The sequence below is a fragment of the Meles meles genome, chromosome 4 (assembly GCF_922984935.1).
Source record: "Meles meles chromosome 4, mMelMel3.1 paternal haplotype, whole genome shotgun sequence".
NCBI classification, from domain to species: Eukaryota; Metazoa; Chordata; class Mammalia; order Carnivora; family Mustelidae; genus Meles; species Meles meles.
The window spans coordinates 161,803,453-161,816,955 of NC_060069.1; the positions used below are offsets into that span (position 1 = coordinate 161,803,453).

The window sequence follows — 13,503 nt, forward strand, 5'->3', positions numbered from 1 at the left end:
ACCGGGATTTTGAAGGAAGCAGCTGGCTTCCAGCAGACAAACCATCTTGCTTTGTGCAAGCTTCCCGCCCTGCCGGGAATTTCACGCGTGCACGGAGGAGGCTGAGCGCGGGAGGATGGGGCGACCGTGAGCACAGACCAGGCTGGTCGCTGCTCAGAAAGCTGCGGGCTGGGACTTCTCATTCGTAGGGCCGCGATGGAAGGCACCTGGTTCGTGCCCTTTAGCGGTTCCTTGGTTCCTCTTTCGCTGAATCTGCGCTGAAATCGCCTCCACACACGAAGCGTGATGAGTTTTGCAAGCATCGCGCTGAGGGAAAGAACAGTGGGAGCCCCAGACAACCGGACTGGAGGCCCCTTTATCAGAAAGGAAACAGAGCTGTTACTCTGAGTTTGCAGGTAGCGTGGCCCCCGGGGTTAAACCTCCAGACGATACGGATGGGGGGTGGGGGGTGAGCCCCACAGAAATCCGGCTGCCGAGCTGATACAAACGTGCTTCGCATATGGAGATTTTGAAAAGAAATACCGCGTTATGGTCTTTTTTTTTTTTTTTTGGTTACAATACTGTGAGCTATAAACGGATCGACGTGGAACCAACGTCCGGCCCCTCCATCGTTCTGGGAGGGCACAGGGCACGTGCATCTCAGCCCACCAAACGTGTCCTTTCCTCCTCATACCTTGCTAGATTTTTTTTTTTTTTTGCATTGCCTTTCAGTCTATCCTGTGTGCAATATTTCTTCTTCCCCTTTCCCCAAAAACCTTCGTACGTCCCATAATTCTCATCATTATCTTAACTCACAACCGTCCATCTTGTTGGATGGACCCTAGGGGTGTAAATCCCTTCTCGCTTGGTGACAGCGAGGTGGTTTCCGGTTTCTTGTTGCGTTTTTACAACAACAGGGGACGTTGCCGGGAATGCCTTCGTGCACGGAGGGTTTGCTTGCATCTGGTTCTTTTCTTAAAATGCATTCGCAGTGTAGACGCAGGCTCACAGGCTTACAGGGTAGGGATGTGTTGTGGCTCTGAGGTCTTAGAGTTCTCCCAGGGGATAGGATGTGATCTACAAAGTGTGTAACGTCCAAGGATGGAGAGTAGGTTCCCTTCCAGGAAGGTAGGGTCCCCGGGTAGGGAGGGGGCCACATCCAGCCCCCGGGTACCACCAAGGTCAGCACACTCTCCCCCTGATGCCGGACGGTGGCTTCCCTCCAGAGCACGCCTGGCTGGATGTGGTCTGACCTTATTGGGGGGCAGGTGCCTTGATATTAAGAAGTGAAGGAAAACAGGAGCCCGATAGCAAATTCATCTCTCAAAGGTAGTTTCCAGGGGAAACTGGAAACATCCTAAAAGTCCGTGGTGGGAACCGGATGGGCAGCACGGCACCCCCCCACCCGGGGAGCACCCCAGAAGGACGTGCTTTCATGTGCCGCTGAGCTCCGGGGGCATCAAGCAGAGAGTTTGCCGGGAGCAAGGTGGAAACGCAGTAGCGGAAGAGTGAGTTTGGGACACTTCCATTTTTGTTAAAAATCCAAGGCATTGTCCCTGCGTGTCTGGCCCAAGAAAATTCTGGAAGGATACCCCGAACTTAACAGAAGTATCTCCAGGGTGTGAGATTGAGAGGAAAGAAGTAGGTAACGTGGGGGGCTTTTTTTTTTTTTTTAATTTGCCGACTTCCTTCTAGTTTGAGTTTTTTAGAATAAAAGTGTTTTACTTCCCTTGTTAAAAGATTTTTTAGGAATTTGCCTGCAGTGGAGCTGACGTGTTTTCCGAGAGAGCAGTGTGCCTGGGTCCAGGCAGGGTCCCTGGCGGGTTCACCACGACAGGCCACGGGCTTGCCGACTTACGCTCCCATAACAAACGAGGACACGGGGCCCGTGGGGTCTGGGCTTGGCTGGGGCTTCTTTGGTGTCGCTCCGCGGAGGGGGGCCCGCCGGACACCCTGTCCGCAGCTAATTCTGGCTGTTCCCCACAGGACCAGCTGTCCCTGTAGGTACAGTTTTGTGGACAAGAAGCTGAGCCCTCCGCGTGATGTCCCCACGTACCCCAAGGTGAGAGGAGGTTCTGGCTCTGGAAAAGCAGTCTGTGCCCCCAGCCGGGCCCCCGACCCTCGGCCACCCTGGCTTCCTGGCCAGGCCCCATCTGTCCGCACGTCTGCGAACGCAGCTCCCGCCATGGCCCCGGCTGTGGGACCCCCACCCCCTGCTGTTCTCAGGCCCAATGCTTTTTCTCTCTAGCCTAGCCCTAGCCCGCGGGGGTCCCCAGGCCAGCGGTTCACGGCCCCTCCCCGCTGTCCGCCCCTTGCCCACTTGGTGAAGGTGTTTATACTCAGATGGTACTGTAAGGAGCTTCCTTTTTTTTTTTTTTACAGTTTTTATTTATTTGACACAGAGACAGAGATCACAAATAGGCAGAGCAATAGGCAGGGGACAGGGGGAAGCAGGCTCCCCACTGATCAGGGAGCCCGATGCGGGACTCGAACCCAGGACCCTGAGATCATGACCTGAGCCAAAGGCAGAGGCTTAACCCACTTAGCCACCCAGGAGCTTCCATTTTTTAAAGTTACCTAACGTCCGCCTCCTTGGGTCTCCTGGCCCGAGCTGTCTGTAGTTACCATGAGAAGTTTCGCTTTTCCGCCTCTAGAATTTTCTCCATTGCGAGAGCCCAGGCCCTGGCGGAGGGCCCAGTGACCAGGGAGTTGGGGGCTGGGGGCTCCAAACCACCACAGAGCAGGGTCTTGTGATGTCGGTGACCATCCCGGCCGTGCCTTCAGCCGAGCAAGCAGGACCCTGGCCTGGCAGACTGTCCCCTCGGGCTTGCACCAAGAGTCAGGGTCTGCATGCTGGCACGGGGACAGGCGTCGCAGGCCCGGCGTAGGGCAGACCCCCCACCACCGCCCACGGTCCTTGCGGGGACAGAGAGCCTCCCGGAGCCGCCCTGTGAGGGGGTTCCCCCAACCCAGTTCCAAACGCGTGTGGCATATCGCCCGAGGAATTCACATGGGCACTGGGACCTCTTCTCACGGGAACACATGACCGGCCTCTCCCGATCCTGCCCCAGAGGCCCAGCCGACGGCCAGAATGAAAGGTGTCCGTCTTCCATCCTCCGTCCTCTGTCCTCCGTAGAAATTCCTTACAAGAAACCAAACGGGCGCCCGGGTGGCTCTTGGCTTCAGCTCAGGGTCCTGGGATCGAGCCCCGCGTCGGGCTCCGAGCTCAGCAGGGAGCCTGCTCGGGATTCTCGCTCCTCTGCCCCTCCCCCTGCTCTCTCTCTCTCTGAGTAATAATAATAGTAATAAATGAAGGAAACACCAAGCCAACCAAAGACCTCGGGGAAGATCCCATCCCATCCCCGAGCGCCGTGACGGTCTTACGTCTGAGGTCACAGCCTGTTCCCCGTGACAGTTTGACCTGAACTCTGGTGCTCCCCGATCCGCAGCCCCCCAGCCCTGCCGGCTGTGCCGTGTTAGCCGGCAGGCGAAGGCAGACACTCCGAGTCGATTCCTGGCCGGTATTTGAATCGAGGCCAAGTTCATTCTTCTTCCTTGACTTCACTCTACTGTGTTTTTCCCGTCGGGTTTACGGAGAGGCAGTTCACCCAGAGTCACCCGGAGTTTGTCTCCGCAACTTTAGAGAGACTTAGGCAGCCGTTGAGTGGGGGACATCTGTCACCCCACGGCCCTGCGTCTGGCCACGGACAGAAGGTCTGAGCCTGGCCCTCGCAGAATCCTTGTAGAGTGTGGCCTTGGAGTCCGTGCGCAGGTGACTGGGGGGGCAGGAGGACGTGGAGCAAACGTCCCCTGGCTGCGCGAGGTCACCGGCCTTCGTCCCAGCCCAGAGCCTAACCAGCCCCCTGTCCTTCCAGTATCTGCTCTCTCCGGAGACCATCGAAGCTCTCAGGAAACCCACCTTCGACGTCTGGCTCTGGGAGCCCAACGAGGTGAGTGAGCGGCCCAGTGCCAGCATCACGGGGACCCGCTGGGGCCCCCCCGCAGCTCCGCCTGCTGAAGGCCTCAGGTCCCCAGGCGCTCCCTCAGTCTGACTCTGGCTGGGCTCAGGAGGGCGCAGACGCGGGACGCACGCAGGGGGTGTCAGAGCAGAGGCGCGGGCAGGCCGGTGCACCCCCAGCCCGCACCCCCTCCGGGGCGCCGCGTCCCCCAGGGGGAGACCCGGGACTCCCGCAGCCGGCCCGTTCTCCCGGTGTCCCCTTTTGCTGAGAAAATGCTAACATGGAGATTCCCGTCTGTTCGGTGTAATGTAATAACATCAGTCCTCCTCCTCCATTCCCGATCCCCAAAAACACATGTCCCTCGTGTTGGACGCGACGCCCACCAAATCTGCGACTCCTCCGGCTTTCTGGTAACACAGACCCACAGAAAGGCCGCCCCTGGCCAGCTCGCCGCAGGGGGCAGACTAGGAGGGCTCTGTGCCCTGCGCGGGCACGTCTCGCCGGCCAGACCTGGGGTCACTGAAGTCCCGGCTCTCGTGCTTTCGTTCCTGCACCGAGAGAGGCTTCCACCCGACTGCAGGCCGGCCCGCGTCCCGGGAATCGTCCCACCGCACACGCCTGGCCAGACTCGTGTGCCCCAATTCATCCAGCCACCCGGGAGCGTGCAGGACTGGAAAGGGTGGGAGGCGGCGTGACCGGGAGAAGCGGGAGGTCAGTCCTTGAAGACAAGACCTAGGACCAATGTCCAAGCAGGGGACCCAGGCGGGGAAGGCCAGCGCGTGGGCGAGAGGACACCCAGGATGGCTCGGCGCCCACAGACTCCTGCTTCCGGCGGGTGCACGGACACCGCTGCTGGGAATCGCTCTGGCTTCCGCACGGGGAGTGAGGGCAGAGCCTAGTCCCAAAGGGCAGAGCGCCTGCCTGGAAACGGGCCCTCGCTGCCCGCTCCATCTGCATCTCCCATGGAGTCCTGCCGTGGCCGGAGAGGCTGAAGGAGTCACGCAGCCACGAGAGGCAGGCTGCCTGCCCATGGCGTCGGGGCTGCGGTGAAGCCCGCAGGTGGGGCCGGCCTCTGGGTGGGCCCCTCAGTGCCCGGGGCAGGCTGCTCAGCGGTCTCGGGGTTTCCAGAAATGTTCTGCCGGCAGGCGGCAGGCACGCGGCCAGGAGCCAGAGGTGCCCAAAGACAGGAGCCCCGGCCTCTGGCCAATCTGGGAATGCCGTGGATTTGGAACTGTGGACAGTGAAGGCCCCCAGAGCTGCTTCTGGCCTCCCACAAAGCAGCTCACGTCCGGGAACGTGTCTTCCTTCGTGTGGGGCTGTCGCTGTGCCCAGCAGCCCCGGCCCTGGCCAGGGTCCTCGGGATCACGAAACAGAGGGAATGGCTTCCTGACGTGCCAGAGCTCTTCCCAGGACGGCCACCAGCCCAGAGCGTGGGGCTTGCAGGCCGCAGGGCTACAGTCTCTGGCGAGTGCCTGTAGCCACCTGCACGCGGCCACCCGGCCGGGACCGTCCAGTGTCCACGGGAACAGGTGCCCAAGAACTGTCGTACACGTCCCAGGGTGGGACAACATGGTCCCGTCTGCTGGTCACCTCCAGCTGTGGACTCCCGACCTCACCACCACCGCCAGGGCTCGCGGGGCCTGCAGGAGTTGTGCGCGCACGTGGGGTGGGGAGCAGAGGGGCTGCGGGGCCGTGGCCCAAGCGCCGGCGTCCGGGATAGTGGACACCAGCACCCCAGCCACACGGCAGGGCCCGGACCCCTCCCCAGAGCCTGGCGGCCTGCCCATGACACAGTCTGCGCCCGTCCTGTCCCCTCGAGGACGACCCATCTGTGACATCGTAGGCTCCCACCTGTGCCCGCGTGGGGGGACTTCCCATCCCCCCACTGAACTCTTGCCAATGCCACAGGTCTCTGCTCCGTGGCGTTTCCTTCACAGCCATCTTGTGGACGCTCCGGAGAGGCACGGGGCTGGACCCGCAGAGCCCATGCTCCCCGTGCTCCCAGCTGTCCCGGTGCCGTGTAACGAGGACGGGTGTCTGGTGACGAGCCCACGTGACGACGACGGGTGTCTGGTGACGCGCCCGTGTGACAAGGACGGGTGTCTGGTGACATGCCCATGTGACGAGGACAGGTCTCTGGTGATAAGGATGGATGTCTCGTGACGCGCCCGTGTGACGAAGACGGGTCTCTGGTGACGTGCCCGTGTGACTGAGGACGGGTGTCTGGTGACATGCCCGTGTGACGAGGACAGGTCTCTGGTGATAAGGACGGGTGTCTCGTGACACGCCTGTGTGACGAGAACGGGTCTCTGGTGATGCGCCCGTGTGACGAGGACGGGTATCTGGTGACGTGCGCGTGTGACGAGGACGGGTCTCTGGTGACGAGGACGGGTGTCTGGTGACGTGCCCTGCAGTCCTGAGCTGAAGCAGCCGCGACACACACGACGGGCCAAGAACATGTTCTCTTGCTCCTGGAGGCCCGAGGCCAGGCCTCTCCCCCGGTGTGTAGACGCCGCCTTCCGTGTCCTCACGTGGTCGTCCCCGCATGCGTGTCTGTTCTGGCCTCCTTTCCTCATGGGGACACCAGTCCTAATGGGCCAGGGCCACCCCGATGACCTCATTGGACCTTAACGAGGTTTAAAGCCTTCTGTCTACAGTCGCGTCAGGGGTTAGAGCTTAAACAGGCTGATTTGGGCGCCGCGGTTCCATCCATAACACACCTTTTTGGGAAGAGAAGGTCACACGGTGACCAGGGGCATTCTGGGAGTGTGGCCGCGCAGGCCCCAGGGAGCTGGCGGACGGGACGGGGCAGGACCACATGCCTAGCCGGGGACCGTGGGCTGGTGTCATGCCCCGTGCCACCAGGTGGTGCCTAGCGGTCCCCGCCTCGCGGGTCTCCGGTCTCCCGGGGTCTGCATCCGAGACCTGCTTCCCAGAAAGCGGAGCCCACGTTCTCAGACGCTCACGTTTTAATCATCATTCGGTCCTTCCGCCCTGGATTAATTAGCTCCGCGGTCCCGAGCGGCGTTTAACTAGATCGCAACGACGACGATCATTCCTCTTTGGGACTGGAGACATAGTCTATTTTAACCTGAGCAAGAATTCTGCAGACGACGGCTCCGTGACGGGAACATGGCTTACCTCGCAGACCACACGAGCAGCACCTTACAGTGTGTGTCTGGTCCCCACAGGCCCCTCGGGGCGCACGAAGCGTGCTGGCGACGGAGGCTATTGAGTCGCACCAAGCACAGGGCGTCAAGACACCTGCTCTCAGGCGCGCGTCCCGTGGAGCCGAGTCCCAGCACCTCCGCCTGGCTTCCTGTGCGGCCAAGTTCAGCGTCACTTCTGACGCGGTCCCTCCCAACCGCTGTCCCTTCTCCCCTGCAGCCCCCTTGACTTCTCAGCCCAAGTGCTCTTTCAGGCCCCACGTCCCTGCTAGGGGTCCCGAGACCCCCTCCCCCAGTCAACATGGCTTCGCCCTCGGGGCCCCTGAGACGGAGGCTCACCCTCTAGGGACCGCCGGGCCCTGCAGGCATCAGCTGGGTTGGGTGGCCGCGCGGGCCCCGCCCCTGCCATCGACCCGCCCCTGCCGCTCTGTCCGCAGATGCTGAGCTGCTTGGAGCACATGTACCATGACCTGGGCCTGGTCAGAGACTTCTCCATCAACCCCATCACGCTCCGGAGGTGGCTGGTAAGGGCGGGCCCCCCGTGTCCTCGAGGACAGTGTCGTCTGGTTGCTCAGCAGCGGAGCATCCGCGCACCTTCCGGTGGCACTGGGCCTCCCACACGCGGAGGGACGTGCCCATAGGCGGTCCGTGAGGACGTGCAGCCTGTGTCCGTCCGTCTCCCGCCAGAGCACGCGGGGCCCCTCGGCTGCTGCTCTGGGGCGCGAGAAGATAGGGAGAACTGGGAGGGACCGGCGAAGCGAGCGTGCGGGTGCGGACGCGTGTGTGAGGGGTCGTCGACGTGCGCGCGTGCGTGGACGTCAGCGTGTGTGCGGGGAGTGCAGGACCGTGTGCGTGCGGGTGGGGCACGTGTGGGACTGTGTGTGTGTTTAGCCCCAAATCACTCTAAATAAAATGCTGCTTGGAACCAAGCATGGACAGCTTAGATGTTAAATACTAAACTAGGAAGAGGTGTGAGGAGGGCCGGGACCCACAGCCACTCCGACAGTCGACAGCTGTCCCCAGGGCATCCCATCCCCACGTGGCTCCTCGTGTCCCTGAGCCCCGGGGACAGCCTGTCGCCCCCTGCCCTTGGCCACAGGGTGGCTCCCCCAGGGCCGCCTCGCCCCTACCCCCAGCAAACCCAGGAGTGCCGCTGGGCTCTGGGAGAGCGCCCCGAATCACCAGCCGCCAGCCGGCCCGCAGTGGGTGGGTGGGGGAATAGGCCTGGGGCAGCTGGGGGGTGCGGGCCGTGGCCATGGGCGTCTGGCCTCCGTCTCGCGCAGCTCTGCGTGCAGGACAACTACAGGAACAACCCCTTCCACAACTTCCGGCACTGCTTCTGCGTGGCCCAGATGATGTACAGCATGGTCTGCCTCTGCGGGCTCCAGGTGCGTCCCTTCCGGGGGGCGGGCGCCTCGCTCGGAACACGGCCCCCACCCCCGCCCGCCCTGGTCGGCGCCCTCGTGGGGCTGCTGCTCTGCGAGAGGGGCCGGCCCCCCAACCCGCCCCGGGGGCCTCCCTCCTCCTCCCCCTACACCACCTCTCCCCCCCACCCCCGCGCCCCACCCCCACTCAACCGCTGCCTCCCTGTCTCTGCAGGAGAAGTTTTCCCAAATGGACATCTTGATTCTAATGACCGCCGCCATCTGCCACGACCTGGACCACCCGGGATACAACAACACGTACGTACACGATCTTTCTTTTTTGCCTTTAAAGGGCTCTGGTTGTCAGAGTGGTTTCCAGCTTACCACGCAGGCCGGAGGCAGGTTGGAGCTGTGGGCCGAGGCCTCAGCAGCCCCCAGCACCCCCCTCCGCAGGACACAGCTCCCACTCTGGGGCTGGCTGGGTCCAGGGTCTCAGCCTCCTGGGACAAACACTCCAGCTTCCTAAGCCCCCAGGGGCTGCCATGCTGCTCTGTGGCCCCCGCAGCGGCGTGTGATCTGCTCAGGCAGACCCGGGCCCTGCGGTGCCAGACCTCCCCTCCACCCGAAGCAGGCGCGATGCCTGCCCCTGACGCCCTCGTTCTCCGGATCCCCCTCCCCAGCCCGTCTGCAGCAGCACCCAGGCCGAGAGGGAGTGCAGAGGGGCAGCGGGTGGGAGGGGTCCCAGGCGGACAGGTCAGGTCCACAGAACAGCGATCCGGCCCCACTTCTGGGGGACACCCGCATGGCTGCCGGGCCGTGTGGCCCGGAGACGCAGGCGCTCGAGCCGGTGAGTGGCCGAGAGCTCACCGTCCCGTCTGACGGCAGGCCCCCACGGTGCGGGCGCCCGAGCCCCTCTGACGAGGGGGCTCCATGCACGTCCACTCCCTCCCTTCACACGGGAGACCACGTGCGAAGCCCCGTCCAGCCCAGGGTCGTAGCCGCGGCCACACCCTGGTGCTCCTCCCCCCGCCCAACACCTGCCCTTTGCACGGAGCGACGATGTGGCGAGTGGCCCAGACGCAAGGGCTGAGCGCCTTCGGGGCACCGTCCCTGGAGCCAGGGAGCGCTGCGGGGGCGTCCAGCTGGCAGGGCTGTTAGACCTCGAGGGCGTCTGGGCAAAGGGGCGGCAGGCGCAGGAGAGCCCGGGGGAGCGCGTCCCCGCGGGTGCCCAAGGCTCCGTGTGCTCTCTCCTCCGATGGCAGGTACCAGATCAACGCGCGCACGGAGCTGGCCGTCCGCTACAACGACATCTCGCCCCTGGAGAACCACCACTGCGCCGTGGCCTTTCAGATCCTCGCCAGGTCCGAGTGCAACATCTTCGCCAACGTGCAGCCCGACGGGTTCAAGCAGATCCGACAGGTGTGCAGGGCTCCCTGTTGGCACGGGGTGGGGGGGACGATGAGCACAGCCCCAGGGCAGGACCCCTCGCTCCAGCGGCAGAGGGCTACTCTCCCGGCCCCAGCCCTCCCCGACCAAGGCCAGCGGCACCCCCGGGAGAGGCGAGCCCTCCGCACGTGTGCACGGGACCCCGCGGGCCTGCACCTCACCGAATCCCGTGAGATCCGTCCTTTCTCAGCCCGCAGCCCGGGAGAGTGAGGGTTCCAGAGGCTGGTCAGTCACCGGAGGGCCGCCGTGAGTTCGTGCAGGCCCCGGACAGACCTACCAGAAACTGGCTTCTTCCCGAACCCTCCCTCGACCCAGTCAGCCGCACCGCACGTTCAGACAAGGGATGCTGGGGGAGGGGACGCCGCCCTCCGGTCCTGAGACACGTCCCCACTCCTGGGGAAGCGATGCCCCCTTCCACGCAGGGGGCCCCGCCGGACACAGCTCTGGGTGCTGCTGCCTCCGATGTTTCCAGGGGAGGGAAGAGACCAGAAGGACCCCTTAGAGGAGTGTGTGGGTTGAACCGTGGCCCCCTTCCACCAAAGACATTGCCCTGGACCCCGTGAATGTGACTGGGCTTGGGGAGAGTCCTTGCTGGTGCCGAGTTAGACCTCTGGAGGGGATTAGCTTGGGTTATCCGGGTGGTCCCTAAATCCGATGACAAGTGTCCTCAGAAGAGACCGAAGGGCAGACCTGCGTGGAGAGGAATGCCGTGTAACCCGGAGGCGGAGGCGTGGACCCGAGTCAGGGAGCGCCGGGGCCGCCGGGAGCAGGAAAAGTCAGGAAGGACATTTCCCGGAGCTTTGGGACTTCTGGCCTCCGGACTGTGAGAGGGAGCCTTCCTGTGGGTCCCCGTCACCCAGCGAGTGGCATGCGTGCGGCAGCCTCAGGACACACGTGCCGGGGGCCATCTCCACGTGGAGGAGCCAGGCTCTGCGGTCCCTCGGATGAGACCCTCGCCCGCTCCACGCCTCAGGGCCTGGCTTCAAGGTGCACGGATAAGACAGGGAGTCGGGGCTCTCCCTCCCGAAGATCTGATGGCTTCCCTCCATCGAGAACCGCAGCCTCGTAAACCAGGGTCACCCGTCGGCCCTGCTTCCGGGAGCTCAGTGCGCAGGGCAGTGCCGAAGGTCAGTCACCGTTGAGTACCAATTCCCGGCACAGCTGTGTCCCCTTCATCTGGGGCCTTTCCCGCCTCTCTCCCCGGCTCTGGAGCCTCCCGGCCGGGGCGCCACAAGAGTTAGGATGAGCCGAGAAGGGGCAGGTCACGGAGAGCCCCCGACCCCGCAGCCCAGGGAGGAGCTCCTGCAGGGACCGGCCTGGACCCGCCCAGCCGCCGGGTCCCCGTCATGCGCCACCCACCCCTGGGGGGACCATCAGAGCATGACCCGACTCCTCACGCCGCCCGCCAGCGGGACACAGGAGGCTTGACCTGCCTCCGACACGGGACTAACAGGAAATTGAGATTTTCTGAGCATAAAATCAGTTGTTCCAACTTCATTTATAGATTTTATCTATTTATTTAGAGAGAGAAACCCCGAGCGGGGGGACGAGCAGAGGGAGGGGGATGGGCAGAAGCCGTGCCAAGCGTGGGGCCCGATATCGTGATCCTGAGATCATGACCTGACCTGGAGGCAGACGCTTCGCCGGCAGAACCCCCCAGGCGCCCCTGATTTCAGTTCCACACTGGACGCTGCAGCTGTTTTCTGGGGAAAGTTCAGCCCCCGTACAGCACAGAGGTGTGTCCTCACATGTTTTTGGGGTGCACGGAGGGTCACGGCTTCAAATCCTGTTACTTCTGCTAACAAGGTAATAAAATATTTGTATTTAAAAAACCACATCCTTGAAGCGTCTGAGTGGCTCAGTCGGTTGAGGTCCGAGTCTTGATCTCAGGGTCGTGAGTTCAAGCCCGCGTTGGGCTCCATCTGAGCCTGGAGGCTACTTAAAGAAAAAAATTAAGGAATCATGGCATCGTCATTCACAACTGTGTTAGTGGAACAGCGCCGACCAGTACAACCGGACTCAGATGGCTCCCAAGCAGCGAAGGCACAGAGTAGATAACGGAAAAAGTCTCCCGGAAAATCGTTCTTGACTCGACGACGCGATGGGAAAGGAACAGCCATATTCCTGGATTCCTGGATTGAAGGGAAGCCTTTGTCCTTGCCTGAAAGCCGCCGTCACAAGGAAGCCTGGGGCTGAGCCTCCCACCTCCAAGCAAGCAGGCCCGGCCGGGCTGCCTCCTCCCTGACTCGGCATTCGGGGCTCGCTCACGGCGCCTGGGTTTCAACCCCCACCTCCACTCGCCAGCCGTGGCCTGGGAGGCTCCCAGCCTCCTCCAGACTCCGCTTCCTCATCCTGAAAATGAGGACGCAGACCCTCGGAGACACACGTCGAGTGGGCACGGGGACCAGCCGGGACCCCCCGGAACAGAGGGCTCAGCCCGCAGCCGGTGCTCACGGAGGGATGCTGGGCCGGTCCCCGGGATTAACGTTCTGCTTTCGCTTTTCAGGGGATGATCACGTTAATTTTAGCCACTGACATGGCAAGACATGCAGAAATTATGGATTCTTTCAAAGAAACGATGGAGAACTTTGACTACAGCAACGAGGAGCACATGACCCTCGTAAGTAGCTTGTCTGAGCTCATTCGGGGCTGGTGCGGGAGTCCCACCCTCCGGCCCAGGCTGGGAACCGAGGAACCCCAACCCTCGCTTGGCCCTGGAGCGAGGCGTGACTGACGTGGGCGCCCGGTCCCAGGCTTGCCTGGAAAGCCCCAGCGAGCCCGTGTCCCGGTGAGAGGCGGCATGTCTGATGCCCGCATCTCGTTCTCACTTGAAGGTGGTGAGAAGGCAACCCTTCTTGCTCTGGTTTGCTGAGAACAAAGCCCGCCCCCCACGAAGGCACCGCCCCAGAAAGCCCTCTGCACGCCAGCTTCCGGGCAGGCAGGTCAGGGATCCCCAGGGCCCCTTTCCGGCTCACCCCTCCCTGAGCAGGGCCCGGCGTCCAGAAGGGGAGCTCTCCCGTGGGGATGGCCCACCTGCGTCTGCACCGTGCCTGCCCTTTAGAGAAAAGCACACGGAAACGTCCTTCCCAGCCTTCAGGGAAGGGGCGACGCTGAGCCTGGTCTGGGCGTGAGGCCTGCGCTCCAGCATCACTGGTGGTCCCCTTCCGTCCCTAGAAGCTGACGAACAGGACAGCCCTCTGAGATCGGGCTGCCCTGACCACCCCGTCCCCAAACCGGAATTCTAGCTAACACAGAGACTGTGCGGGCAAGGACCTCACCTCTTCCATAAGTAACAGCAGGAGAAAGTGTCCCCGCGAGCTTCCCTTCATGGGGCTGGACACAGGGAGACGTGGTCATGTTGGAGGGACGGCCTTGCTCCTGAAAAGCCAGCGGGGTGTGGGAGGTGCTGTCCCCCACGGCAAGGTGAGGAGGAAGAGTGAGCAGGCCATGCCCCTTCGGGGCCTCCGTGTTCCCTGTGACGTGTGAGGAAAGGCCCTCGGGGGCGGGAGGCCAGAGGTCGAGCCTTCAGGACGATGAGCCACACGGAGCGACCATCCCTCCTTTACTGCCTCCCTCCGGCTGTTCACA

General features: G+C 62.9%; 1 protein-coding gene across 6 annotated transcripts in view; it reads left to right on the top strand.

The window, feature by feature from the left end:
- The window catches only part of PDE9A (phosphodiesterase 9A), an 80,854-nt gene that overhangs the window by 61,585 nt on the left and 5,766 nt on the right, over window positions 1–13,503 (top strand). For all 6 annotated transcript variants that reach the window (XM_046003186.1, XM_046003190.1, XM_046003188.1 and 3 more), the window contains 7 exons: window positions 1,966–2,041; window positions 3,855–3,929; window positions 7,543–7,629; window positions 8,389–8,493; window positions 8,705–8,787; window positions 9,732–9,888; window positions 12,422–12,535. In XM_046003186.1, the coding sequence (XP_045859142.1) occupies window positions 1,966–2,041; window positions 3,855–3,929; window positions 7,543–7,629; window positions 8,389–8,493; window positions 8,705–8,787; window positions 9,732–9,888; window positions 12,422–12,535 (697 nt within the window). The remainder of the gene's footprint in view (window positions 1–1,965; window positions 2,042–3,854; window positions 3,930–7,542; window positions 7,630–8,388; window positions 8,494–8,704; window positions 8,788–9,731; window positions 9,889–12,421; window positions 12,536–13,503) is intronic.